This window comes from Odontesthes bonariensis, chromosome 17, assembly GCF_027942865.1.
Source record: "Odontesthes bonariensis isolate fOdoBon6 chromosome 17, fOdoBon6.hap1, whole genome shotgun sequence".
NCBI classification, from domain to species: domain Eukaryota; kingdom Metazoa; phylum Chordata; class Actinopteri; order Atheriniformes; family Atherinopsidae; genus Odontesthes; species Odontesthes bonariensis.
In genome coordinates, this window is record NC_134522.1 from 24,849,067 (window position 1) to 24,870,036 (window position 20,970).

Consider the following 20,970-nt stretch of genomic DNA (forward strand, 5'->3'; position numbering starts at 1 on the left):
CTTGGGGTGTGTTTCCAGCGTAATGCAGTAAAGATGTCAGCATCTCACAGAACACCATTGCACTCTTGCACTCACCGCTAAACTTCCTAAAAGGGGAATTCCAACAAAATGTACTTTGGATTTTCTTTTCTTAATTTTCCCAAAGTTTTCTCTCATTTGTGACTCGTGCTCTCAACTTGAGAAATCAAAGTCAACTTTGATGGAATCCCCTCCAATGAAGTAGCCTCATGTGCCATTGTTATTGTTGCAGTGTCGAACACTGACCATTAGAAATATGCGCAGTTAAGCATGTTGAGCCATTTTTATTTATTTTGTAAATGTGTTGTATTTTATTTTCCTGACTGAACTGTGAAACCAGGGGAGCTCATAACCTTACACCAATTCAACTTCAGATACAAAAACATTCGACTGACAGATTGTTCTGATGCCAAAATCAAGAGGCCTTAATTCAGCAAAACTAGATTGTAAAAGAAAAAAAAAAAAAAAAAAGTCATTCCTGACAAAAAAAAAAAAAAAAAAAAAAAAAAGAAAGTCCAACTAAAGACTCCGTCACGAGTGATTCATATATGAAAAGTTGAGAAAAACACTTTTGTACTCATTTTTACAGACTATTTATTAAACTGTGATTTTGTAAGAAATAAAATAAAAAATGATTGTGCTCGTGACTTTTCTTTTGAGGGGGGGGGGGCTGGATGTAGAAGTGTGTTCACCAACAAAAAAAACAAGCCACACGGAGATTAATACAAACATTTTTATTTCTTGCTTTATTCACAATTTTTGGAGAACAGCTTTGATGCTAAAGTTCAAAGCAGCCCAATTCCATCATATTAAGATTCATATTGTAAATAAATTCCTAATCCTCTAATCACATTACTCCGCTTTGCAAAGGGGGGGGGTGGGTTTTTAAAGAGTCTCATGGCATCAGAGTTGGCATCTTTTCCTTGCTGTGCTGTTTGAATTCTGTTGAAACGACGTCACGGTGAAACGGCTGTAAAGTGAAACGACGTCAGCGGCGCGCTGCTTGTTCTCCGGTCGGGTGGGGATTAAGAGGCACATTAAAACACGGGCCATGGGGGGGTCCCGCCCAATCAGGAGAGGCGGCAGAAACGCCGCCGGTTTAAATGATTGACCAAAGGATGCCAACTTTGCTCTGCTTGTGCGGAAAATTACACAAAAACCACGTTCAGGCCCAAACGCACTGACAACAAACTAATCTTTTTCTTTAAAAAAAGATAACAGGGCAAAAATTAAGTTTGATATCGAGAGGTTTGGGGGGGTGGGGGGGGGGTCAGAGTTCAGAGCACAAACATATTTAAGCTTGTATCAAAGACAACCCCCTCTCTGCAAAGCGGACCATCATCAGACTGACGGAGGTGAGGAGCTGCTAGCCTGCAGGGGGGTGGGGGTGGGGGGGGGGGTCGTTATTCATTTATTATAATGGGAGGAGGAAATCAAGAGCAGGCTGCAGATTTTTCTAAAAAAAAAAAATAATCACTTTTTCAGTATCTCAACTTGTCTTCATAAATAACTATACTTTTTTAATGATTTAAAATAAAGTGTCCATATGCCGTCACGTCATCCGCCGGCGCTGTATTTTAGAGTCAGTGCTGGACTTCACCTCCACAGTGAAGAGATCCCAGAGTTCATCTCACAGAACTGGGCTGAAATGTCGTCTTCTCGGCAGCATTTCGGTCCCGTCCGCTGGATGAGTGCATTTATCATCCAGTGGGGAGGGGAAAAGAAAAGCCATTTTGGTTGCATAATTCCTGAAGTGTCGGTGAAGTTTGGAGTCCAGCTGGCGGATGGAAAAACAATCGCGTGCAGCTGCATGTGCGCCCCTTCCTGCAGACACAGTCAGTTGAGATCGATGCGCAGGTCCGCTCCGTATTTGCGGAGAAACTTGCTGTGATTGTGGTCAACGGACCAGAGAGGAGGGAGGTGGCGAGGCTGCATGGTGGTGAGGAAGTGCTGCCTCCAGCACCGCTCCAGGTCCATCAGGCCCCGCAGGCCCTGCTCGGCGTGGGCTCGCACCACCTTCAGACCGTGAGGCACATACGTCTCGTTTAAAATCCTACAGAGGAGAAAAGGAGAGCTTACCATACAAAATCAATTAACGAGCTGGACTGCTATCATCATCATCATCATCATCCACTTTTGGCTATTACAGACAAAAACCACCACAGAAACGTAAACGGATAAATTAGCGGTGGTTTAGAAACGGTCTCATTAGTCATGCATTATTTGGACACTGGTATCATTTATTTCAGCTATTAACCAAAATGTATTCAAGTTTCATTTAAATGATAATAGACTGAAGGATGCAGACGAGTCTGAGCGTTTGCATCTTGGAGCAGTGCAGAGAACTGAAACTGACCTGGTCTCCAGACCGGCGGCCTGCTGCAGCACCTCCTCCGTCAGCTCCTGCTCCTCGTTGATGCTCAGGAAGTTCTTGATGAGCGCCTGCAGTTCCTCTCGCCGCTGCTCCGGCAGTCCCTCCCCGGCGCTGAGCAGAGCCCGCGCCGCCGAACGCACCCGCCGGCGGTCCGAGTCCTCCAGCAAGCGGACTCCCTCCTCGCAGCCCTGAGGGGCGGCGAACTCGTCAGCGAGCTGCTGCTTCAGGAAGCTGTCGTGAACGTTGGAAGCGGCGTGGCAGGTGGTGCACAGCAGCAGGATGTCGTGGGAGTTGTGGTCCTTCATCTCTGTGGGAAAATGTCGCCTGTACTCGTGTGGAACGATGTTTTTCCTGTGGGAACGGGGAGAGGCAGAAAAGTTCAAAAGACAACAAGACTCAGCACAGCTTTTTTATGTGGCGTTGGCATCACATGCTGCTGATTCAACCATAAAGGACCAACGACAGTAAGAGCCGTCAAACCTGATGTAGGAGTCCGCTTTGCCACAGACCACACACAGGTTCTCCTTGGCGGTCAGATAGTAGTCCTGCTGCGAGTCGGGACGCCCCGACGGCTCAAACAGCAGCCTCACGATGAAAGGATCTTCACTCTGAAGCACTGGCACACAAACACATATACGCCGGGCTTTATGGCTCATGTCTTAACTGTGTACTACAAAAGGAAAGCAAAAAAAAGAAGTATACCAGACTACAGATGACACAGTCTCAACTTTAAAATCTAAATCTAGTTGCTGCCCATCAGTCTGGTAAGTATCATCAGAGCATTTCCATCCATCTGGTGCCTGTTATTCCACAGAGAGAAGTGGGAAACATTCAGGACCGTTAGCAGTCTTCCCAGCAGTGGACATCCCAGTAGGTTCCCTCCCATAGTCAGACTGGAAAGAAAAAAAAAAACGAAAAAAAAACCCAAGAGCTACATTTCCCTCATGTTACATGCTGGAGTTCATGACAGTCCGTTAGAAAAAGACTGGCTTGTTTGAAAGGGCTGCCAGGAAAAGGCTTCTTCTCTCTAAAAAGAAGATGGCAGCGCGGCTTTGGTTAGCAAAATTAGATCCAAGAAGAAAAAAAAACAAGAAAAAAAAACAAGACTTGACTCCAGATGAGACCAAAGTGGAGACATTTGGTGAAAACACTTCACACCAGCACGGTGGTAGAAGGACCATGAGATGGGCTTGCACCATGAGCTCCTCTGTACGGCCCAGCATCCTGCAGGCAGATTAAAGGCTGCCTGGCAGCTCCAGCTCGGCTGAAACCCAAACACACCAGCACATCTACGGCAGAATGACTTTCCTCTTTCAGACTAAAGCGCTGCAACCAACCAGTCAAACTGACTGAAACGCTGAATGAATGCTCATAAACCTCATAAACTAAAGCAACAATGTGAACACAGTAACATCATAAAGAACATTCATTTAACTCATTGCTGCCAATGGTTGTACAGACTACTGAATCTGTGGACTTAGTTTTCCACACACTGCTTCAGCACTTTGGCTTTGTTTTGTTAAATAAATAACGACGCTGTAAGAAGTCCCGTGTTGTTCATCTCAGGTAACGATTACCTAGTTTGAGAGTCTGGTACAGGTCAGAGGATTTTGTGAGTTATGCATCCTTAACAGATACTCAAAAGAGAAGAAAGCGATCTACTTTACCTCCGATTCCTTTATCGAGGTACCACTTGGCTTTTTTCTTGTCACAGGTACACAGAGGCTGGCCATCGGGTGCATGGAGGAAGCAGTTATCATAGAGAGGAGACTTCCTGTGAGAGACACAGCAGAGAAATATACAATATCAGCCTGACATCTTTAGCTGTTGTCTCCTCTTTGTCCTCAGTAACACGCAGACTCTGCACACCTGGCAGAATAACCGACACCCAGTGGCTTCCTCTTGTTGTTCCTCCGAGGGTCTGGGACTTGCTGATCTCCAGACTCTGGGCTCTCGTTAACTGCCGGCTTCCGCGTCCTCCGCCTCCTCTCTCCCTCGCTCGCCTTGTCGCCCCCGTCTCCTCTGCCCCTGAAAGGGACGTCCACCAGGCCCTGGCAGCGGGAGGCCAGCTCAGAGAAGGAGCTCCCGCTGGAAAAGGCGGGACCGGCTTCAGACTGGGGGCTGAGGAGATGGAGGAAGAGCGCGATGGAGACCTGAGCGTCTCTGGCAGCGTAGGTCATCTGGAGGGAGCACAGAGGAAAGAGTTAGAGACGCCCCAAAGTAAAAACTTTATTCCCATTTTACCGTCAATGCTAAACCTTTCAACAGCGAAAGGTTTTCTTTTGAATGGCTCTTAAAGAAAACATGATGAATCACCTGTTCCAGTGTTAACTGATCTGCTTCCCAGTCGCTGCAGCGCAACTCCAAAGATTTATCCAGAGATATGTTCAACAGATCTGCAGCCAGGGACTTCAGACTGAGGCCATTATTCACAGAAGTTTGCCTAAAAGTGGGACAGACCTAAGGATGAGCCTGCAGTGTAAACCAGCTACCAAAAGTGCGGCCCCAAAAAGTGCAAAAACCAAAGCCAACCTCTGTCTTAAGGCAAGGTAGCGCAGGTCGACCGTACAGGTCAGGGACAAGCCGTAGTCGCGCACCAGACGCTTCGCGTCTTCAAAGCAGCCGACACCGACTTTCAAAATGTGCGGGTGCCTCAGAACTTCCATCAAGCTGAGCGGGAACGGCTGCTGCCCGCTGCGAAACGCCAGCAGCCGCACCAGAACACACAGACCCGAGTACGTGGCCATCTGCAGCAGGGAGACCGCACAAGCTCGGCCCTTCACCGACACCTGCAACAACAAGCAGCAGCTGGGTCGGACAAGGTGAAGTCATCTGAAACAAAAGGAGGACGCTTAAAGGAAAAGTCCACCCATTTAGCATTTTTGCAGAGCTAAAAACAATCAAAATCCTTTTTGTTTTGTTTTTTGGTGCCATGAAGCCAGCATTTCTAAAGGTTTAAAAAAAAATAAAAATAAAAAAAGCCAAACCTGTTCAATTTGGGGTGGATTTTTCCTTTTTCTAACGTGCAAACATGCAAAAAGTATCCCTTACGCCTTCGGTCTTTACCCATTCACAGTCGAGGCCGAGCACGGGGAAGACGGACAGCTCCCTCTGCACCTGAGGCCACAGCTGCTGCCACTCCTCCTCCGAGCTCACCATCACCGGCGTCACCTGCAGCAGCCGATCAGACCAGGGCACCTGCGCGGGGGGGGGCGCCTTTGTCGTCTGACACTCCACCGTCTTAAATTCCTTCTCTGCAGGACGCGGTGGCTGAATGTACTGAAAGTCCACAGCTGGGAACTCCTTCTCCACAGGACAGGGAGCTTCCACAGGCTCGGCCGCCTTCTGGACGGAGGGCAGCTTCTTCCTTTTCGTTCGATACACTCGCCATATGAGCAGCCCCCCTAAGGTTGCCCCGAGCACTGTTGTTATGACAGCAGTAAAAGGCCCTCGATGAGACATGTTGACTTCTGGGGATTTTTCGTTTTGTTTTTTTTTTTTTTAAACAGGCTGAGAAGTTCACACCTAGAAAAGGCAAGACGAGAGTTGAATCGCAGGCACACACTAAAGGCAGCAAACGGTTTATCTGTGATATCTTACTTTTCCTGAGTCAGTGAGCTCCCATTTAAACCCGGCTCCGTTTCTGTGACCTGGGCAGGCTCTGCACATCTCTGGATCCAAAAAAAAAAAAAAAAAAAAAAGAAACACTCTTTATCCGAATGAAAACAAGGAGAGGAAGCCTTTTTTTTTTTTTTTTACATTTTAACTTGCTGCAGCACAGCAGTGGCTCTTTTAATACTCAGAAATGACTCCCTTTTAATAGGAATCATCATCAGCACCTTTATAGAATTAACCCTCTTAGCCAAGCTTTCTGGTCATTCCTTTAAGAAGTCCTCGGGCACAGCTCTCCAGGCTTCTTGAAGGACATTCCAAAGACATTCCTTCTCTGGATGTCGACACTTTACAAGCACTGAAGTGAGAATGAGCGAAAGCGCGGCCGGTGTCCAAAGAGAAAACTTTGGATAACAGCTGACCCAAGCCCACGGGTTTTTTTGTGTGTGTGTGTGTGTTTTTTTTTTTTTTAATAAATGAAAATAAATAAAGATCATGAGAAAGACTGGCACCTGGAAAGCGAAAACTAAAATAAGAAAATAAATGAGGATCGATTGGAGTTTTTTTTTTTTTTTTGCACAATGTTGGACACCTTGCTGTTTAAACGAAGACAGAGGCTCGGTGAGCATCTGACAACGACTCAAAGCACAAGACGAACAGAAGACTGGTTTCACTGGAGAGTCGACGACTTCCCAAACAAACCTTCACTGGAGTTAGCGTCGAGCCGTTACTGAAATCTGTCGGCTTCTTCGAAGTTGAAGCTCCACAGCTACGCTTTAACTTTAAACGCATACTCATTTTAAAGGCAAAAATTTACCAAATGTGTCTTTAGTTTCTTTTTTTCCACAGCATCCCTGCTGAATTTTCTCCTTCAGCTGTGCCGACATTAGCCGTGCTAGCCAACACTTAGCCGCTTTATTCAGCCCTCTTTCGCCAACTCTGCGTTGACGCTGCTGTTTGCAAACAAAACACCTGCGAGTTCCGACTCAGACGCGACCTTACCTTCACGTTTCTAGCCAACAAAACGCCACTTTCACACACATGTACACTTGTTCTCTGCACTGATACATGTCTTCCGGGCTGCATTTATAATGACTCTGCCGCAGCGGAAAGCAGCTCTGCAGCCAGCGCCACCTGCTGGCAGGATGAACCAACAACGATTTTAAAATGAGACATTAGGTGCTCCTGTTGGGTTTTTTGGTTTTAAATCCTTCATGCATCTGCAAGGTTTTGATGCAGGTGAAAGGTTTGAATATTGACAGCTTGAGATCATTTCTATTATTTATTCAGTGTGTTTCTGAACGACATCTAATGAGCCCAATATCCTGAGGTCCTTTTGTCAGGAAATGGTCCAGAAATCAAACATCACGCAAAACAAAGAGCTGAGAAAAGCAGAATGAATTAAATCAACAACACAAACAAATTCTTTTTTTTTCCTCTACCACCATGAATTTATTCAATCTTTGAGCTTCAGTGTTTCTCCAAAGAGCTGGAATAAAGAAATGAAATAATTACAAAATGGAAAAATAGATCCGAGAATAGATCGTATTCACAGGTTTGATTTAAAAATAAAAATAAAATAAAAACATGACAAGAGAGAAATCAGAGAGCGGGGAGATGAAAGCGTCTCGTCTCCCCGTTCTTTTCCGGAGCCCCGTCAGAACCACAGCAGGCCGACGGCGGTCACACCAGGTGAGCCCGCCGGCCGCTCTGCTGCCGCAGCGCCACAACCGACGAGCTCATGCTGATCAAGATCACCCGTGAGATCAAATCATCTACTGTAGTGCTTGTGCAAAACAAAAACATTTAAAAAAAAAAAAAAAAAAAAAAAAAAAAGAAAATCAACCACTACTATATAAAACAGAAAAAAGAAAAACAACAACAATCTAAAAGACGGTGAAAAAGGACTTTTGCATCCTACTGTGTTAAATAACGAAGAAAAAACAAAAAGTGTTACCACAAAAAAGAAAACAAGGTAAGAAGTAAAACGTTAAGTACTGATTTGTACTAAACTACTAAAAAAAACTAAGCACAGGTAAGAGAGGCGGTCGTTAGGCACCGCCACCGATGCTAGGTCCACGCTGATTGTTGCTGCAATCCATTTAATGTTAGATGCTTCACATCCGATCACAGGATGCGACAGACGGCAAATAAAGACATTTCTCTTTAAAAATGGAGAAGAAAAAAAAGAACAAGTAAAGCAGCTGTCCCTTCACAAAAATCTCTTTACATCACATTAAAAATTAGCACTGCCGTGTGTACAGTATAGATTCTTTATAGATATATATATATATTTATATTTATGTATAATATATACGATCATTTCTTGTGTACAGGAACATAAACTCGTTTCATTGTTGCTAGCCTGTGCCTTTGGCAAGATTACTTACAACTCTTCTGCTGGATTCCAAAGCTATTTAAAATATACTTGATGCATAAAAATAAAGATTTTGGCATTGTCTCACTCTAGTCTTATGATTGGGAGGTTATAAATGAGAACTTCTCATCGGGAAGCGGAGTTCTCTCAGTGCTGCGGTTCCTCTGCCAGGCGATGGAGGTGTCCTTCTGCCAAAAGGGGGCGCAGGGGGCTGGGCTGGGTGGGCTGGGCTGGGTGGGCTGGGCTGGGCACAGATTCTCCACAGGGTAACGATAACCTTACACTCCAAAGCACAAACAAAACAATACAGACGATGCTAATGAGATGCCTGGGGAGCTCCGCCCTTGTTAACAGCGACCTGTTTTGTTTAGCTTTTTCTATTTTTTTTTATTCTTTCAGTGCTGTGCAGAGCTCTGCTCCCTGCTGATTCACCTGCTGGTTTCCACCCTCTCCCACTTCTTTCCGCCCCTGCCGAGTTTGTCCATTAAAACAAAAGAAGGAGGCAGGAGCGTTCTCCCAGCGGTTCTGTTGCCAATCACCCAGCTGTTCATTCGAGTCCTTGCTGCTCAGTACTTTCTCGTTACAGTCTTCAGAGCTGGATCTCAAAGGTCTTTTGCAGCTCGGTGGAGAAGGGATTTGTAGGGGAAGGTGTGGTGTGCTGGCGTGAGCGTCCCTCCAGTGCTGCCCACTGGGCCTCGAAAGCATCTTCCTGTGGCTGTGGCGCCGGCTGAGTGGACGGGGAGGACGGAGCTACTTGAGATGCGGCGGCCCAGTTGTCGGCCCCGTTGAAGGTAACACTGCCGTTGGCGGGCCGGAGGGGGCCGGGGATCATCGTGGTGGACTGCGGGGGTTTGATGAACGGGCTGACGGTACCGACGGCCTGAGAGTCATACTGGGGTATCGCGGAAGCCGGGACGGGGAACGGCTGGGGCTGTGTGGCCGTGCCAAACACGTTAGCCACCATCTGCGAAGGAGTGATGCCAAACACGGGCACGTTCGGCTGAGGAAACGGCAGCCCGTTGGACACTGGGTAGGAGACCGGGGCTGGAGCGTGGAAAGCCGACTGACGAGGGGGCAACAGGGGCACAGCAGGGGGCAGAGAAGGCATGAAGGCCACCTGGGGAACTGAGGGAACAGGAGCCACAGGCATTGCCACAGGGGCGACGAATGGTTGGGAGGGAGGCGTGCCTCCTGCAATGATTGGATTGGACAGCGGGGCTCGGACAGATTTGGAGACTTCCTCTAACCACCGGTCTGCTTCTGATGGCGTGCGCCTGTGAGAGGGCATGGCAGGAGAGGATGTGGGGGGGACTACGATCACTGGTGTAGCTGACTGCCACTCACTTCCTGTTGGAAGAAAGGACACAGATGACTATCTCGCAGTTACACTTCTACCACATCGTTTGTTTGGAAGTACCCGTTTCACACTTTAGACAGGTGTAGTAAGGATGGAAGGAAACGACAGAATTTCATCTCTGGAGTGCATCAAAGTGACAGTGCGGTCTTTCTGTGACGCTCACACTTCAGTTTCTCCAAGGAGCTGCTTACCTGGCTGAGCTGAGGCCGGGGCCCCCGCTGGATTCTTAGCCCAGGGGTTAGTGTCTCGGGCAGGAAGAGCAGGGGGGAGGACTGGGGGGTTAGGAGTAGCAGCAGCAACAGAGAAGGCAGGCGTGGTACCATTCACTACAGCAGAGAAGAGACAGAAGCTAGTACGGCGAGGATGTGAACTGATCTTTAGTTAGACATGCAAAATGTTGCCGTGCAGTTAATTTGTCTTAAAAGGGTTCAACGCATCTATAAAATAAGTGTAATAAACTCAGATGTGGGCACATTCTGCAGCTGCATAATGAAATGTTATGCAACACAAAGACAAACCAGCCACTAAGCCTATTAACTTCCCAAATTCCCCAACTGCCAGGAGGCTCTGCGCAACGAAGACTGCTGCCCAGAGAAACCCAGTACAGATAATCAGGCTGTTATTAAGTAACACCTGATTTCCCCACTGATGTCGGCAGTTTTGTTGACCAGAGGTTAATTATAACCTGGTCTCTGGAGTCATCTGCCTCATTTGTTTGTGTCAGTACTTTCTCTAAAGTTGGAGCCAACACAAAAACTGATAAATAAATAGATTAGCAGCCATCGAACCCACTTACCTTAAGAAAGAGCTGAGATTTCAGACACATTACATAATAGTGCTCTTTTAAATCCCAAAGGGGAACTCTGACACTGAGGAGGAATTCTTTATTCTCTTCAGTCTGAATTTTTCCATTTGTCACTGAACGCACCTTCCTTTGTAAACCTGCACCTTTAAAGAACTCGGTCCAGCTCAGCACACAACTCGCAACAATTTACCGCGCATGCTCTTTAGCATGTGAATCCATGATGTGATTCCAGGGTTATCGAGAACTACTAAAAGAGGCAGACCATGCAAAAAGAGGAGTGGAGTGAGTGGGTCAGACCATGCTCAATGTGAAAAGAAGTGGAAAAGGTTTGTTTGTGGGATTTTAACCAAAGCTTGTCACATACTTTTCATTAAGACGTCAGTAAATTGGGGCATAAAAAACCCCTTGAATGCAACATGTCTTCAGCCAGCACTGGGAACCAGTTCAGTGTGCTGGGAAGTAATGAAATGCAACCTTTGAAAGCGAAAAAGGCCGTCAGAAGGTCGAGTTTTACCTGGTGCTACAGGAGACTGTGGAGATGAAGCCGGTTTAGGCATTGGAGCCGAGGAGAAGGGGTCCTCTGGGGGTCCGCTGAAAGCTGTGGTGATCTTACTGCACAGCGAACTGATGCTGTCACTTTCTCCTTCGACCTCAGGGACTGGACGGGAAAAAAATCCAGAGGCGGAGGTACATCAGTTAAATCAAAGACGAAGAGGGTACAGAACGGTGGGTTTATGAAATGTATTCATTCAGAACTCCTCCTTTTGTTTCAGAAAAAGTTTTTATCTTTGGAGTGAACATTTGAAAAGGAAAAAAAGCTCATTAAAGGCAATATAAACACCCATCCCATCCATCCTCAACACAATCTAAAGTCTACTTCATGGTTACGGAGCCCACTTGTGTGCGATGTGCTGCAGAAGTGACATTAGCCACATTAGCACTCGGCGGGTTGAGGGGTTTTCATTAAACTGGGAGCATCACCTGTATTTTTCATGGGGAAGTCAGATTTGCGCTGCATGGTGGAGGGCAGCTCGTTCATGCGCAGGGACATCTGCCGTTTGAACGGAGACGTCTTCTGACTGAGGACCGGGAAGCCTCGGAAGGAGCCCTGCCGGGCGAGAGCCTCTGCGGGCGCGTGTCTGCGGGGGATCGCCTGGGGCCCCAGCGTGGCCGCGGAGAGTGGCGGGGAGGACGTGGGAGATGGGGAGTCTCCCGCCTGGTGCGCCGAGGAGTTCGTCACGCTGTTGGCCAAGTTCACGCCGACCATCGCATCCGCCTCTGCCGTTGGAGAAGAGCGACAGTGAAGCAACAGCCCTCCGTGGATTTAAAGCCAAGCGGGGGGTCCAACAGTTCAAACGTTCACACTTCAGATACGCACCCTTTCTAGCGTCCTGTAGTTGCCTCATTACTTCCTCCCGCTCTGCCGCCTCTGTTGCCGTGGTAACACGAAAGGAGCCCTCACGAGTGAAAGTGGTTCTGTTAGCATCAAAGGTCGCTGTGACCCCACACTCCTTCTCCCGTTTCTGTTTTCTCTCCAGACAGGCAGCGAAAGCACAGCCCACCGCGTGACTGAGGCGCTCGCCCTGAAAAGGACAAATCTGAATGTAAATGAGACAAACACATGTTGTGGTCTTGGCCAATAGTTTCCCTGGATGAAAAAGACACATTTACAGGTAACTTCAACTATACATATATTCATATATATTTATTAACAATATATTCCAGTGATGAAGTGAGTTCTTACTGAGTCTTTAATGGCCATGAAACAGTGGCAGATCCAGCGCCGTGTGGTGCCATCCCTGCAGATGTAAGAGAACGCCCTCTCAAAGTTCCTGTCGGGGGCGCAGAATGACACCTTCTCTATCGTCTGGTCCAGAATCAGGTCCTGCATTAAAGTATTTTTCCTCGTTATTATCACATTGACGACTTCAGAGTCGAAGGAGTTCCAGTTGTGTCAAAACGAGGTGAGGGACTTCTTCACAATTCACACATGGACAAAAACGCCTGAAAACTGGACAACAAGCGGCTGCTCTGCATTCTTCTGTCATTGTTTCTCATCAAACTTAAGCCCTTTTTGCAATGATTAAAAAGCCCGCTCACATCTGGGATTATCAAATTGTGGTCGCCATCCCATGGTGTTGTCATAGTTTACAGGCTTGTCCCACTGGGATGCAGCAGGACTGACTGGACCAGTTCAAAGTACAACGGAGCTGTCGCAGCACTGAAGTTAAACACGCCACCACTGGCAGTGGGAAATGATTGAATCTGTTTGTTTCCGCGGTCGTAGCCGCTGTTTGGTGTAAAAACAGCAACAAGGATTAAATGCTCACACCCCGTCAACAGGAGTTTGAAATAGGAAAAATCAGCATCAGTAGAACTATCACCAGTAGCATCAGTAGATGCAGTACCACACATTTCCAACAGAGGTCAACATGGCCGCTTCATGTGATGCCGTTTCCCCCTAATGGTATCTTCTCCTGCAGGTGCACTGTGTACCCACATGAGAGGAGGTCATCAGACCTGAGCTCCAGCAGCTCAACAATCAGCATTATCTACTTGAACTTCAAACATTTCACCTTTTACTCTACTAAGGGGACGTGTACTCCCTTCAGCTGTCAAAGTTTTCCTAGCTTGCGGCAGAGGACCGAGGGGGCTGATGATTACCTTTGTTTTGTCGTCGACAACACGGAGACCATCTGCTGACACCCACAACACCGCTCGCACTGGCTTCTTCCCAGCCTGCAAACACACACACGACAAGACAGCGATGAGTTAACAAGGAAGCCCTTTCCACAACCCACACCACTGCTTCCCTTTGTACCATTCCTTGGCACCTTATCTTAAAAACTCTTTCAACGCGCACACACACATACACACACACACTCTCTCTCTCACACACACACACACACACACACACACACACACACACAGAGACAGAAAAAGCACACCTGTGAAGAAGGAAAAAAAGGCAGCTGTTAAACAAGAGAAAGGACACAGGAGTTGTTTTCTAAGAGCCGTGTCACACAGCAGGAGCAAAATTTTGATAAGAGACGAGGTTGGTGAGAGATCTGGTGCCCTGATGCAGTAAGCAGTGATGACCCCAATGGTTAGAAAGAGGAAATGTTCATTCACACAAACTGCTCATTGTTCCATTCTTGGTTCATGGAAGAAGGGCTGAAGGGAGAAAAGGCACGCCTGTTAATATAAAGCACACACACAAAAAGAAAAAAAGGTGCCCCACCCCAGCCTAAAACCACCCCACCTGCTCACACACACACATGCATCACTGTGTTTGTCCTTCTCCAGACAACCCCCCCCCCCCCGTCTCTCTGAGAGTGTGCGTGTGTGTGCGCCTCTTCCAGCCGTCAGATGTGATCAAAGAGTGGAGTGTGAGAGAGGGAAAGTAACAATAATGCTAATAAGAAAGAGAAACACTCAGACACACAAAGCAACAACTTACTTTAGCAAAGAATCCTTTGAAGAATTTCCTGTCCTGGAAGTGGATGTGGTAAAAAGGGAGGGTGGGTAAGAGGGGTGGAGGAGATGGGGGGAGGAACAAGGCATGAAAATGTTACCTAGGAAGTCTAAATATTGACGGGAGCCCACAGGATGGGGTTCGATTTGAAGCTTGCTTTTGGTGAAGGTGAAACTGGGTTATGAGTGAGTGACTATGATCTCAGGACAGATGTGATGGGTGACACTTTGTTGATGTCGGTCGCTGTTAGTACTACCAAAAAGGAAGCCAGTAAACATGTCACTTTACCCAGCAGATCCCCCCCCCACACCCCCCCAACAGCAGGAAGTGACACCTGTACTTCTTCTTTGATTCAAATAAACAGAAACAACAGAAGACCAGAACGTCCCAGGGCTAAGACAGCACACCAAGCAGCCTGAACAGAAAAGATCTCCCAACAAAATCCCATTTCAATTTTCTTTTTTTCTGATTTCTTCCACGGCTGATCAGCAGACAGAAACGGCTTCCCAGAGATGGAAGGCTGACCTCTGGGTCAAGCCCGTGACTGTTCACTGGTCAGCCAGAGTCAGAGGTCAAGTTTAGGCTGCCGCAACCGCACAAAAAAAAAAAAAAAAGAAGAAGTTAACACCCCCCTTCTTTCCCCAGCTCTCTGCGAGTTCCTCTCCTTCCCATAAGCTGTGAAAAGGAGTGCCATTCTGCTCCTGTTACACAGCCGAGGTGGAGACGGCACTCCGAGCACCGTGTTAATGCATGATTTAACATGTTAACCAGCACTGGAGATTCATTTCAGAGCTAAGCGCTTGTTAGTGTGTGTGCGCTTATAGGAACCCCACAGACATGCAGATGATAGAAAGCTCTGCACACCACTGTTAGTCAGCTATGGTTAGGGGGAAATAACTAGAATAGCAGCATGGATGGGTGGAGTTTGATGGCATTTCTCTGCAATAAAAACCTGCTTAAAAAGACAAAAAAGTACAACACCGACAAATAGTTCATACAACAAACAAGTATTTCAATGCAAAGACTGAGAGGAGAAGCTTTCTCTTTAGAGGGGATAGCCGAGTGTTGGTGGATCAAAGTGAAGAAAATAGGAACTCATTTTGTACGTAACAAGTTGAACTTCAGTGTTAAGTAGGACACGCTTTACTTCTTTTAGTCAGATACGCGTTTCCATTCACAGTCGAAACCTTTTAGTGCCACAACCCACTTGTGGGCCTTTTGGTGATGCTGCTATCCAAACATCTGTAACCACCGGCAGGATATGCAACAACAACTGCGTGCGCATCGTAAGCAACTCATGTCACAGGCCTACTTTGTGCAACGACTCACACCTTACAACATCTTCCCCTCAAGCTGGAGGAAACCTCACCATGAGAGAGCGTTCTTTGTTCCGCACAACAGATTTCACCCTCAGAGCTGAGGTTTCCATTTTGTTGCCTCTCCAATTCAACAATTATTCCAGAGATGGCTCTATCCGGGAAGTTTTCACTGACAGTGCACTTTCATCAGCTTTGGTCCACTCTCACTGAAGCAGCCATGCAGCAGCTGACTTTCATGTAGAAACACAAAGAAAATTCTTTCAGCCCGTCATCATCTCCGAGCTGAGTGCCTCACCCAGGTCACCACGAGCTTCTGAGTAACAGCAACAGAAAAACACTCCCACACTCCCACTGCTAAAACTCAGAGCACTCCTCCACCCCAGGGCCACCTGCCAGCAGGCAACAGGAAGTGATGTCACAATGCCAACACAAAAGGGCAGCTCCGAGGTTGATGGTGCCGCAGTGCAGCCTCCTCCTCCGCCCGCCTTCATCCTCCCCTCTGAGTCACGGGTTGCAGAGCTGTGGAAAAACTCTCATTACGTCCCAAAGGCTGCTGGGAACACAGCGGAGTCGTCTCCGAGCTGGAACTGTGTCTCACAAGTCCACCGACAGCTGGAGCACCGACAGGACCATTTAAAGCCGACACCTTTCCTTCTCCGACCCATTCATCGGGGAGCTGTTCCTGCGCCTCTCTGGCCTGATCTCAGACTTTTAGAGCCAACGCTGCCAGGCTGTCATGGCAGTTGATTTTAAAGTAACGACAACATCCCAACATCTCACAGAGTCCCTATAAGTGTAGAATCTGTTCTTCACTAGTAGGGACTGTTATTTGTTGCCAGGCAACAGTCGGCTTATGAACTGGGCTCCATCTCTGGCCTTGCTAACCGTATATCTAAAGGGCTTCCCTGGTCTGGCCTGGTCTACCTTTGCTTTGACCATTATAACCGGCAGCAGGGGACCGTTGCTCGAAAGCGGTTTACATAGAGCTCAACAACAGTAAGAACTCCTCGGTGTAACCCCCTTCTTTCACTTAAAAGCCCGTCTTAAGCTGCCTCAGTGTAAACAAAGCAACAGATAGCAACACGTCAGGCTATAAATGTTTCAAAACTGTTATTGCCTGAGAATGACCCAACTATAAAACTCACAGTGACACGGTGCACCGTGACTCATTTGTAACTGCCTCCGAGCTTCAGTGCTCAGCGTTATTCCAAGAATTTTAATACTCTTCTATTTTGATTCTTTTTTTATAACTTTAAAGACGTAGCTGCAAAACGTCCGCAAAGCTTCCAAATGCAGTCTTTCCCAGTGTGATCTCACTGTAAAGCCTATGGCAAGAGGACAAAAATGTGTAAAGAGGCCACACAAAAAGGGAACAAACCTGGTGGAGAGGAGGGAAAATGTTCCTTTTCACTGAAGTGAAACTCGGGTTTCTGAACACTGATCGTTTCTGGCTCTTCCTGTAAAACGGGTCACCAAGGATGAGGAGTAAAGTGGCGTGTGTGGGTCACAGCTCATAGGCTCGGTGCTTCCACTGGGTTTGTATCTGTACATCCACGCAGCACGCCTGACCTCTGTGCTGCGGAGTGCACCACTTCCTCTCTAGGGATTTTTGCATGCAACATATTTGCGGGAGAGTTCTTCTGTATCTTGGTGGCAAGTGTCTACAAGTGAGTGAGCAAACGGGAGCAGTGCATGAAAATGCAGGTGGAAGTGTGTGTTTCTGCCTCTCGTCCTGCTGTCAGCATAAGTGCTGAAGAGAGGCGCCTTCATATTAAAGCCAGACTGTGTGTGCGTGATGCATGTTCTCTTATCTGTGTTGGATTTCAATGGCATGAATGTCTTTCACTGTTTGTTTAAAACAGCACCTCAATATCATTTCCCTAACAAATAGCTCTCACAGCTCAAGTAGTCTTCGATGGTTCATGGAGTTGAACATGCAACAGGATTAAAAGCCTCTTCACACAACAGCAAGATTAAAAACTAAGGTTCTGATAACAAGAGCAGCGGGTGTGAGGGTTCCATTAGTCTGATTCATCTCCAACTGAAAGTGAAACCTGACGGCAAACACGATTCTCATTATCTTTGTTGGCAGCTCTGTTCTGACACACCGCCACGAAGAGCTAATCCTCCTGGACAGACTCCGATCCTACGGAGAAGACAGACCCGTGCAGCAGACCTGCCGACTCAGGTCTGGCCCCGATTTCAGACAATCGGCCTGTTCTGCGCACAGGAGTTTACGACCTGGGTGGGGCCTTGGCAAACAACTGACAACACGCAGAAGGAATGGCTCCTCGGCTTCCCTCTTCCCCTCCTCCTGCTCCCCCAAACTGGAATGCGTTCCTTTCTGCGTAACTCCGGCGGAATCTACAGCGGCAGGAAGTACGCGCCGACCTCTCTGCACTCCGGCTGCGACGGGATGCGAGGAGACGAGACCGCCGCGGACAAATCGAAACAATCGGCCGCGCTCGAGCCTCTAAGTACAGTAAAAACAGAAGCAGGAATCAACAGTTATGGAACACTGTGAAAAAAAACAAAACAAGGATGCCGGCAGATGCCTGGAAATGGATGGAAGAAAAATCCAGCAGGGTGTTGGTGAAACAAGAGGGGGAAACTTCGGAGGAAATGATGAGCTACAGCACAGACAGAGAGGAGCTGGGACGTCTGCTGTTTAACGCCCTCGCTCCTGGAGTGTACCGAGGGGGGGTTCAAGCCAAACCTACCGTCTTCAGCCGCTTCACTGCATCCTCACAGATGTGCATGCCTCTGGATTCCTCCACCTCCACATGCCCCAGGTACTGCAGACAGACAGAAAGAGAGAGTCAGTAACACTGGGACCGACCTTCCAACAGGGCAAGGGTTTAAAAAGGAAAAAAAAACAAAAACAAACACCAATTCAACCACTGTTCTGAGGTAAGTCAAAGTTCAACTGCTCGCTCGTTTATCCCCAACTCTATTCAAGGAGAATCTGACTGACCTTTCCCATAAAAACACATGAGCAAGAGGGTGGATGCAGAAGGAAGTGTGTGATTCAGCAAGGCAACGAATTCGTGAAGAAGCCGTTTCCTCGTGCCAACAGCTCTTTGGTGCTCCTTTTGGCCTGAGAGCCGATAACTGCGTTGCGCATTTTTTTCCGTAGGGTTTGCACCAAACTCCAGATATGGGTGGCTCATCCCGGGACAGCTAAGACCGAGGCAAGTGAAGCCGTTAAAGGAAAGAACACTGAAAACCGAAATGTTTTTGGTGACTGTGCAAACGTTTGGCCAAAAGTTGTACTTTACTATGCAACAGGAGGTCGAAACTTTCTCTCGTGCGTTCTCTTGGAACCGACGCAGCATCACGCCCCGGAGAGTCACTCCAGTCGCAACCCTGACCTCTTCAGAAGCCATTGTGAGTGCTGGACCATAGAGGAAGTCCTTACCCTTTCCTTACAGATGCACACACAAAGCAGTCGTCACTGACCCACGCCTGTCACCCCCCCCACCCGACCCACCCTCAGGGCCTGCTATTTTAAGACTGTGACGAAGCAGCTGTGAGTCACACTGTCGAGAGTTAAAGAATACACACGTGTACGCGCTCATGCATGTTGGCACGATGATACGCACGGCAACGTAGGATGTTTAGGACAACACTGATGCGAGGAGGCAGTGGGTAGCCGGGTCGGTGAAAGCACCACTAATATAATAACAAAAATATAAATTTAGAGAAATCTAATTAAACATTTTATGTAACTGACGATAAGCTCATTTCTAAGAAGCACAAGTAAAAAGTTTATCTTTTTATTTTTTAAAACAGATAGCTAAAGAATTGGCCTGAAAATATAGGGGGGGAATACTTAAAGGTAGGGTAGGAGATCCTGGATTTTGAGTCCAGCGAAGCTGCATTTTGAAAATACACAGGTCAAAAGTCCCAACCCTTTTCTTCACTTTCCCCCCCGAAGCCACGCCTCTAGAGTACATGAACGCGCACGAGCACGAAGGTGCACGAGCGCTGTTCTGACAGCATCGATCGTTGCCGTATTTAGCATTTAGTATATGCTAACTATACGTTTAATAATGCTAGGTGCTAGCCAAGCTGGCTCTAGTTTAGCTTCCTGCCAAGCTTCTGGACGCGTAATTTGTTCACGGAGCAGGGTACGCACACAGGGGGAAGGAGGGGGAGGGAGGAGCAGATTGCAGTTTGATAGACGGCATCAGAATCCAATCATTGTGAACGGTCCATTCACAATGATTGGATACTGTTTTTCCTAGATTGTATGTTCTAGAGGCCACTAAAACTTTTCATTTTTGTGTCAAAACTTTTAATTAATTGGTTGCAATGGGGGTGTGAAGAGTATTTCAAGCAATATGTAAAAAAAATGTTCCAGAAAAAGAACCCCTACCCCACCTTTAAACCTTTAATGAAATTTGCTCCCCTCAGAGAGGATTTGAAAAGCTTGACATTCGCCTGGTGCCTGTAGGGTAAATCCATAACTGCAGCCAGCATCGTAGTTAAACAGTCGGACCAAAAACAGAAGCGAGAAAAGCCGAGCGCGGTCCACAGATCATGAAGTCTCTAAAGTTCAAACAGTGGACAGGCAGCAAAGGTACATGGAAGGATCAAAGACACACAGCTATCACTCTGGATGTAGCCCGGAGGAGGGGGAGGGGTGTCCTGATCAGAAAGAGAAGAAAAAGTGAAATAATTCTGAGATTTCCATGGTGTGAATATGCTGTTTATGTCAGCAGCAAAACAAGCTCCCACATAAACAGGCACATTGATTTTCATGCAGATGAGGCACAGAGATAATACCAAGGACGTATAAATACATTTCCCTTTAATCTATTTCTGTTGGGAACCAGCGCAGCAACGTAATTTCATCAAACCCAGAATCTTCATCCGCAGCCAGCAGCTGTCTCATAAGGCTGACATTACCATTTAAAAAGCAAGCCATGTTTTTAATGCCTTTCACAATAACCTTAAATCATGAATAACTGTCTGTTTTAAGGCAATTTTAGCTTGAAAACGAGAAGCACACCAACACGAGTACACGCAAATAAACACAAAAGCCGCTTAATATGAAATCCCCCAAAATAATCAGAGGCAAAAACTCCTCTTCTATGCTTGTAAATGCCATTAAAGAGCGAGTGAAGCCCCAGCCTACAACATTAAAACCCAATTACAACCAATCTGTACATCAAATTTCTCCAACACTTATTTGGAACGGCCTTCTCAAATGCACCTCCTCCAAAGCCCTGCATTTCCTACTCTAACGCAGAAGTTAGTGATGATTTCACTCCAACAGTTCCAACCTGCACACAACCGGTCTCCACCGAGGCACCTGGAGGGGGAGACAGGGAGCAGGAGGGAGGAGGAGGAGGGGTAGCATGGTCGGTTGCACCGTCACAATAAAAGCCAGCAATGAGCAAAAGTGCTTGTGTAAAAGCATGTGTGGCTGCACAAGAACTGGGAGGAAAGAAAGAATGATTTCACTTCACAACTGCAACTCCAGCCGGTTTATTAACAAAGAAAATTCTGGAAACTCTGATTAAACTTTATCAACAAGGAAGACGAAGACAAACTGAATGAAGTAGGGGAGTGTATCTCACCCTTAGCTACCTTCCAACAGATACATTTAAAAAGAAGACCAGGGAATA

The 20,970-nt window shown here is 47.1% G+C and overlaps 2 protein-coding genes across 7 annotated transcripts in view; both read right to left on the reverse strand.

Moving 5' to 3' along the window:
- Nucleotides 1-737: 737 nt before the first annotated feature.
- exd2 (exonuclease 3'-5' domain containing 2) lies at nucleotides 738-7,154 on the reverse strand. 3 transcript variants are annotated; one of them, XM_075448312.1, is made up of 10 exons: nucleotides 7,007-7,154; nucleotides 5,993-6,063; nucleotides 5,459-5,917; nucleotides 4,925-5,181; nucleotides 4,709-4,835; nucleotides 4,262-4,572; nucleotides 4,060-4,166; nucleotides 2,873-3,008; nucleotides 2,375-2,743; nucleotides 738-2,071 (listed from the first exon to the last, which is right to left on the reverse strand). In XM_075448312.1, the coding sequence occupies exons 3-10, from the start codon at nucleotides 5,852-5,854 to the stop codon at nucleotides 1,855-1,857; spliced, it is 1,920 nt and encodes a 639-aa protein (XP_075304427.1). In that variant the 5' UTR covers nucleotides 5,855-5,917; nucleotides 5,993-6,063; nucleotides 7,007-7,154; the 3' UTR covers nucleotides 738-1,854. The 3 variants fall into 3 exon arrangements, with proteins under 3 accessions (XP_075304427.1, XP_075304426.1, XP_075304428.1); XM_075448311.1 differs by having other exon boundaries at nucleotides 5,444-5,917; nucleotides 7,007-7,153; XM_075448313.1 differs by lacking the exons at nucleotides 5,993-6,063; nucleotides 7,007-7,154 and having other exon boundaries at nucleotides 4,925-5,200; nucleotides 5,444-5,526.
- A 643-nt stretch (nucleotides 7,155-7,797) lies between these two features.
- The window catches only part of numb (NUMB endocytic adaptor protein), a 37,529-nt gene continuing 24,356 nt past the window's right edge, over nucleotides 7,798-20,970 (reverse strand). Inside the window, exons 3-11 of one of the 4 annotated variants that reach the window (XM_075447611.1) lie at nucleotides 18,058-18,132; nucleotides 14,004-14,036; nucleotides 13,208-13,282; nucleotides 12,288-12,428; nucleotides 11,922-12,126; nucleotides 11,525-11,821; nucleotides 11,058-11,201; nucleotides 9,930-10,064; nucleotides 7,798-9,728 (exon numbers count right to left, since the gene is read on the reverse strand). In XM_075447611.1, coding sequence (XP_075303726.1) covers nucleotides 8,971-9,728; nucleotides 9,930-10,064; nucleotides 11,058-11,201; nucleotides 11,525-11,821; nucleotides 11,922-12,126; nucleotides 12,288-12,428; nucleotides 13,208-13,282; nucleotides 14,004-14,036; nucleotides 18,058-18,132 — 1,863 coding nt within the window. In that variant the 3' untranslated portion in view covers nucleotides 7,798-8,970. The remainder of the gene's footprint in view (nucleotides 9,729-9,929; nucleotides 10,065-11,057; nucleotides 11,202-11,524; nucleotides 11,822-11,921; nucleotides 12,127-12,287; nucleotides 12,429-13,207; nucleotides 13,283-14,003; nucleotides 14,037-18,057; nucleotides 18,133-20,970) is intronic. The other 3 variants (XM_075447612.1, XM_075447613.1, XM_075447614.1) reach the window with 3 other exon arrangements.

What these genes read in the sequence shown, in the direction of transcription:
- exd2 (XM_075448311.1), bottom strand. Translation starts at nt 5,854, where the DNA reads ATGTCTCATCGAGGGCCTTTTACTGCTGTCATAACAACAGTGCTCGGG. An exon ending in TACCTTGCCTTAAGACAGAG is followed by an intron (nt 4,836 to 4,924) that starts GTTGGCTTTGGT and finishes TCCCACTTTTAG; the next exon opens with GCAAACTTCTGTGAATAATG. An exon ending in AAAGCGGACTCCTACATCAG is followed by an intron (nt 2,744 to 2,872) that starts GTTTGACGGCTC and finishes CCGTTCCCACAG; the next exon opens with GAAAAACATCGTTCCACACG.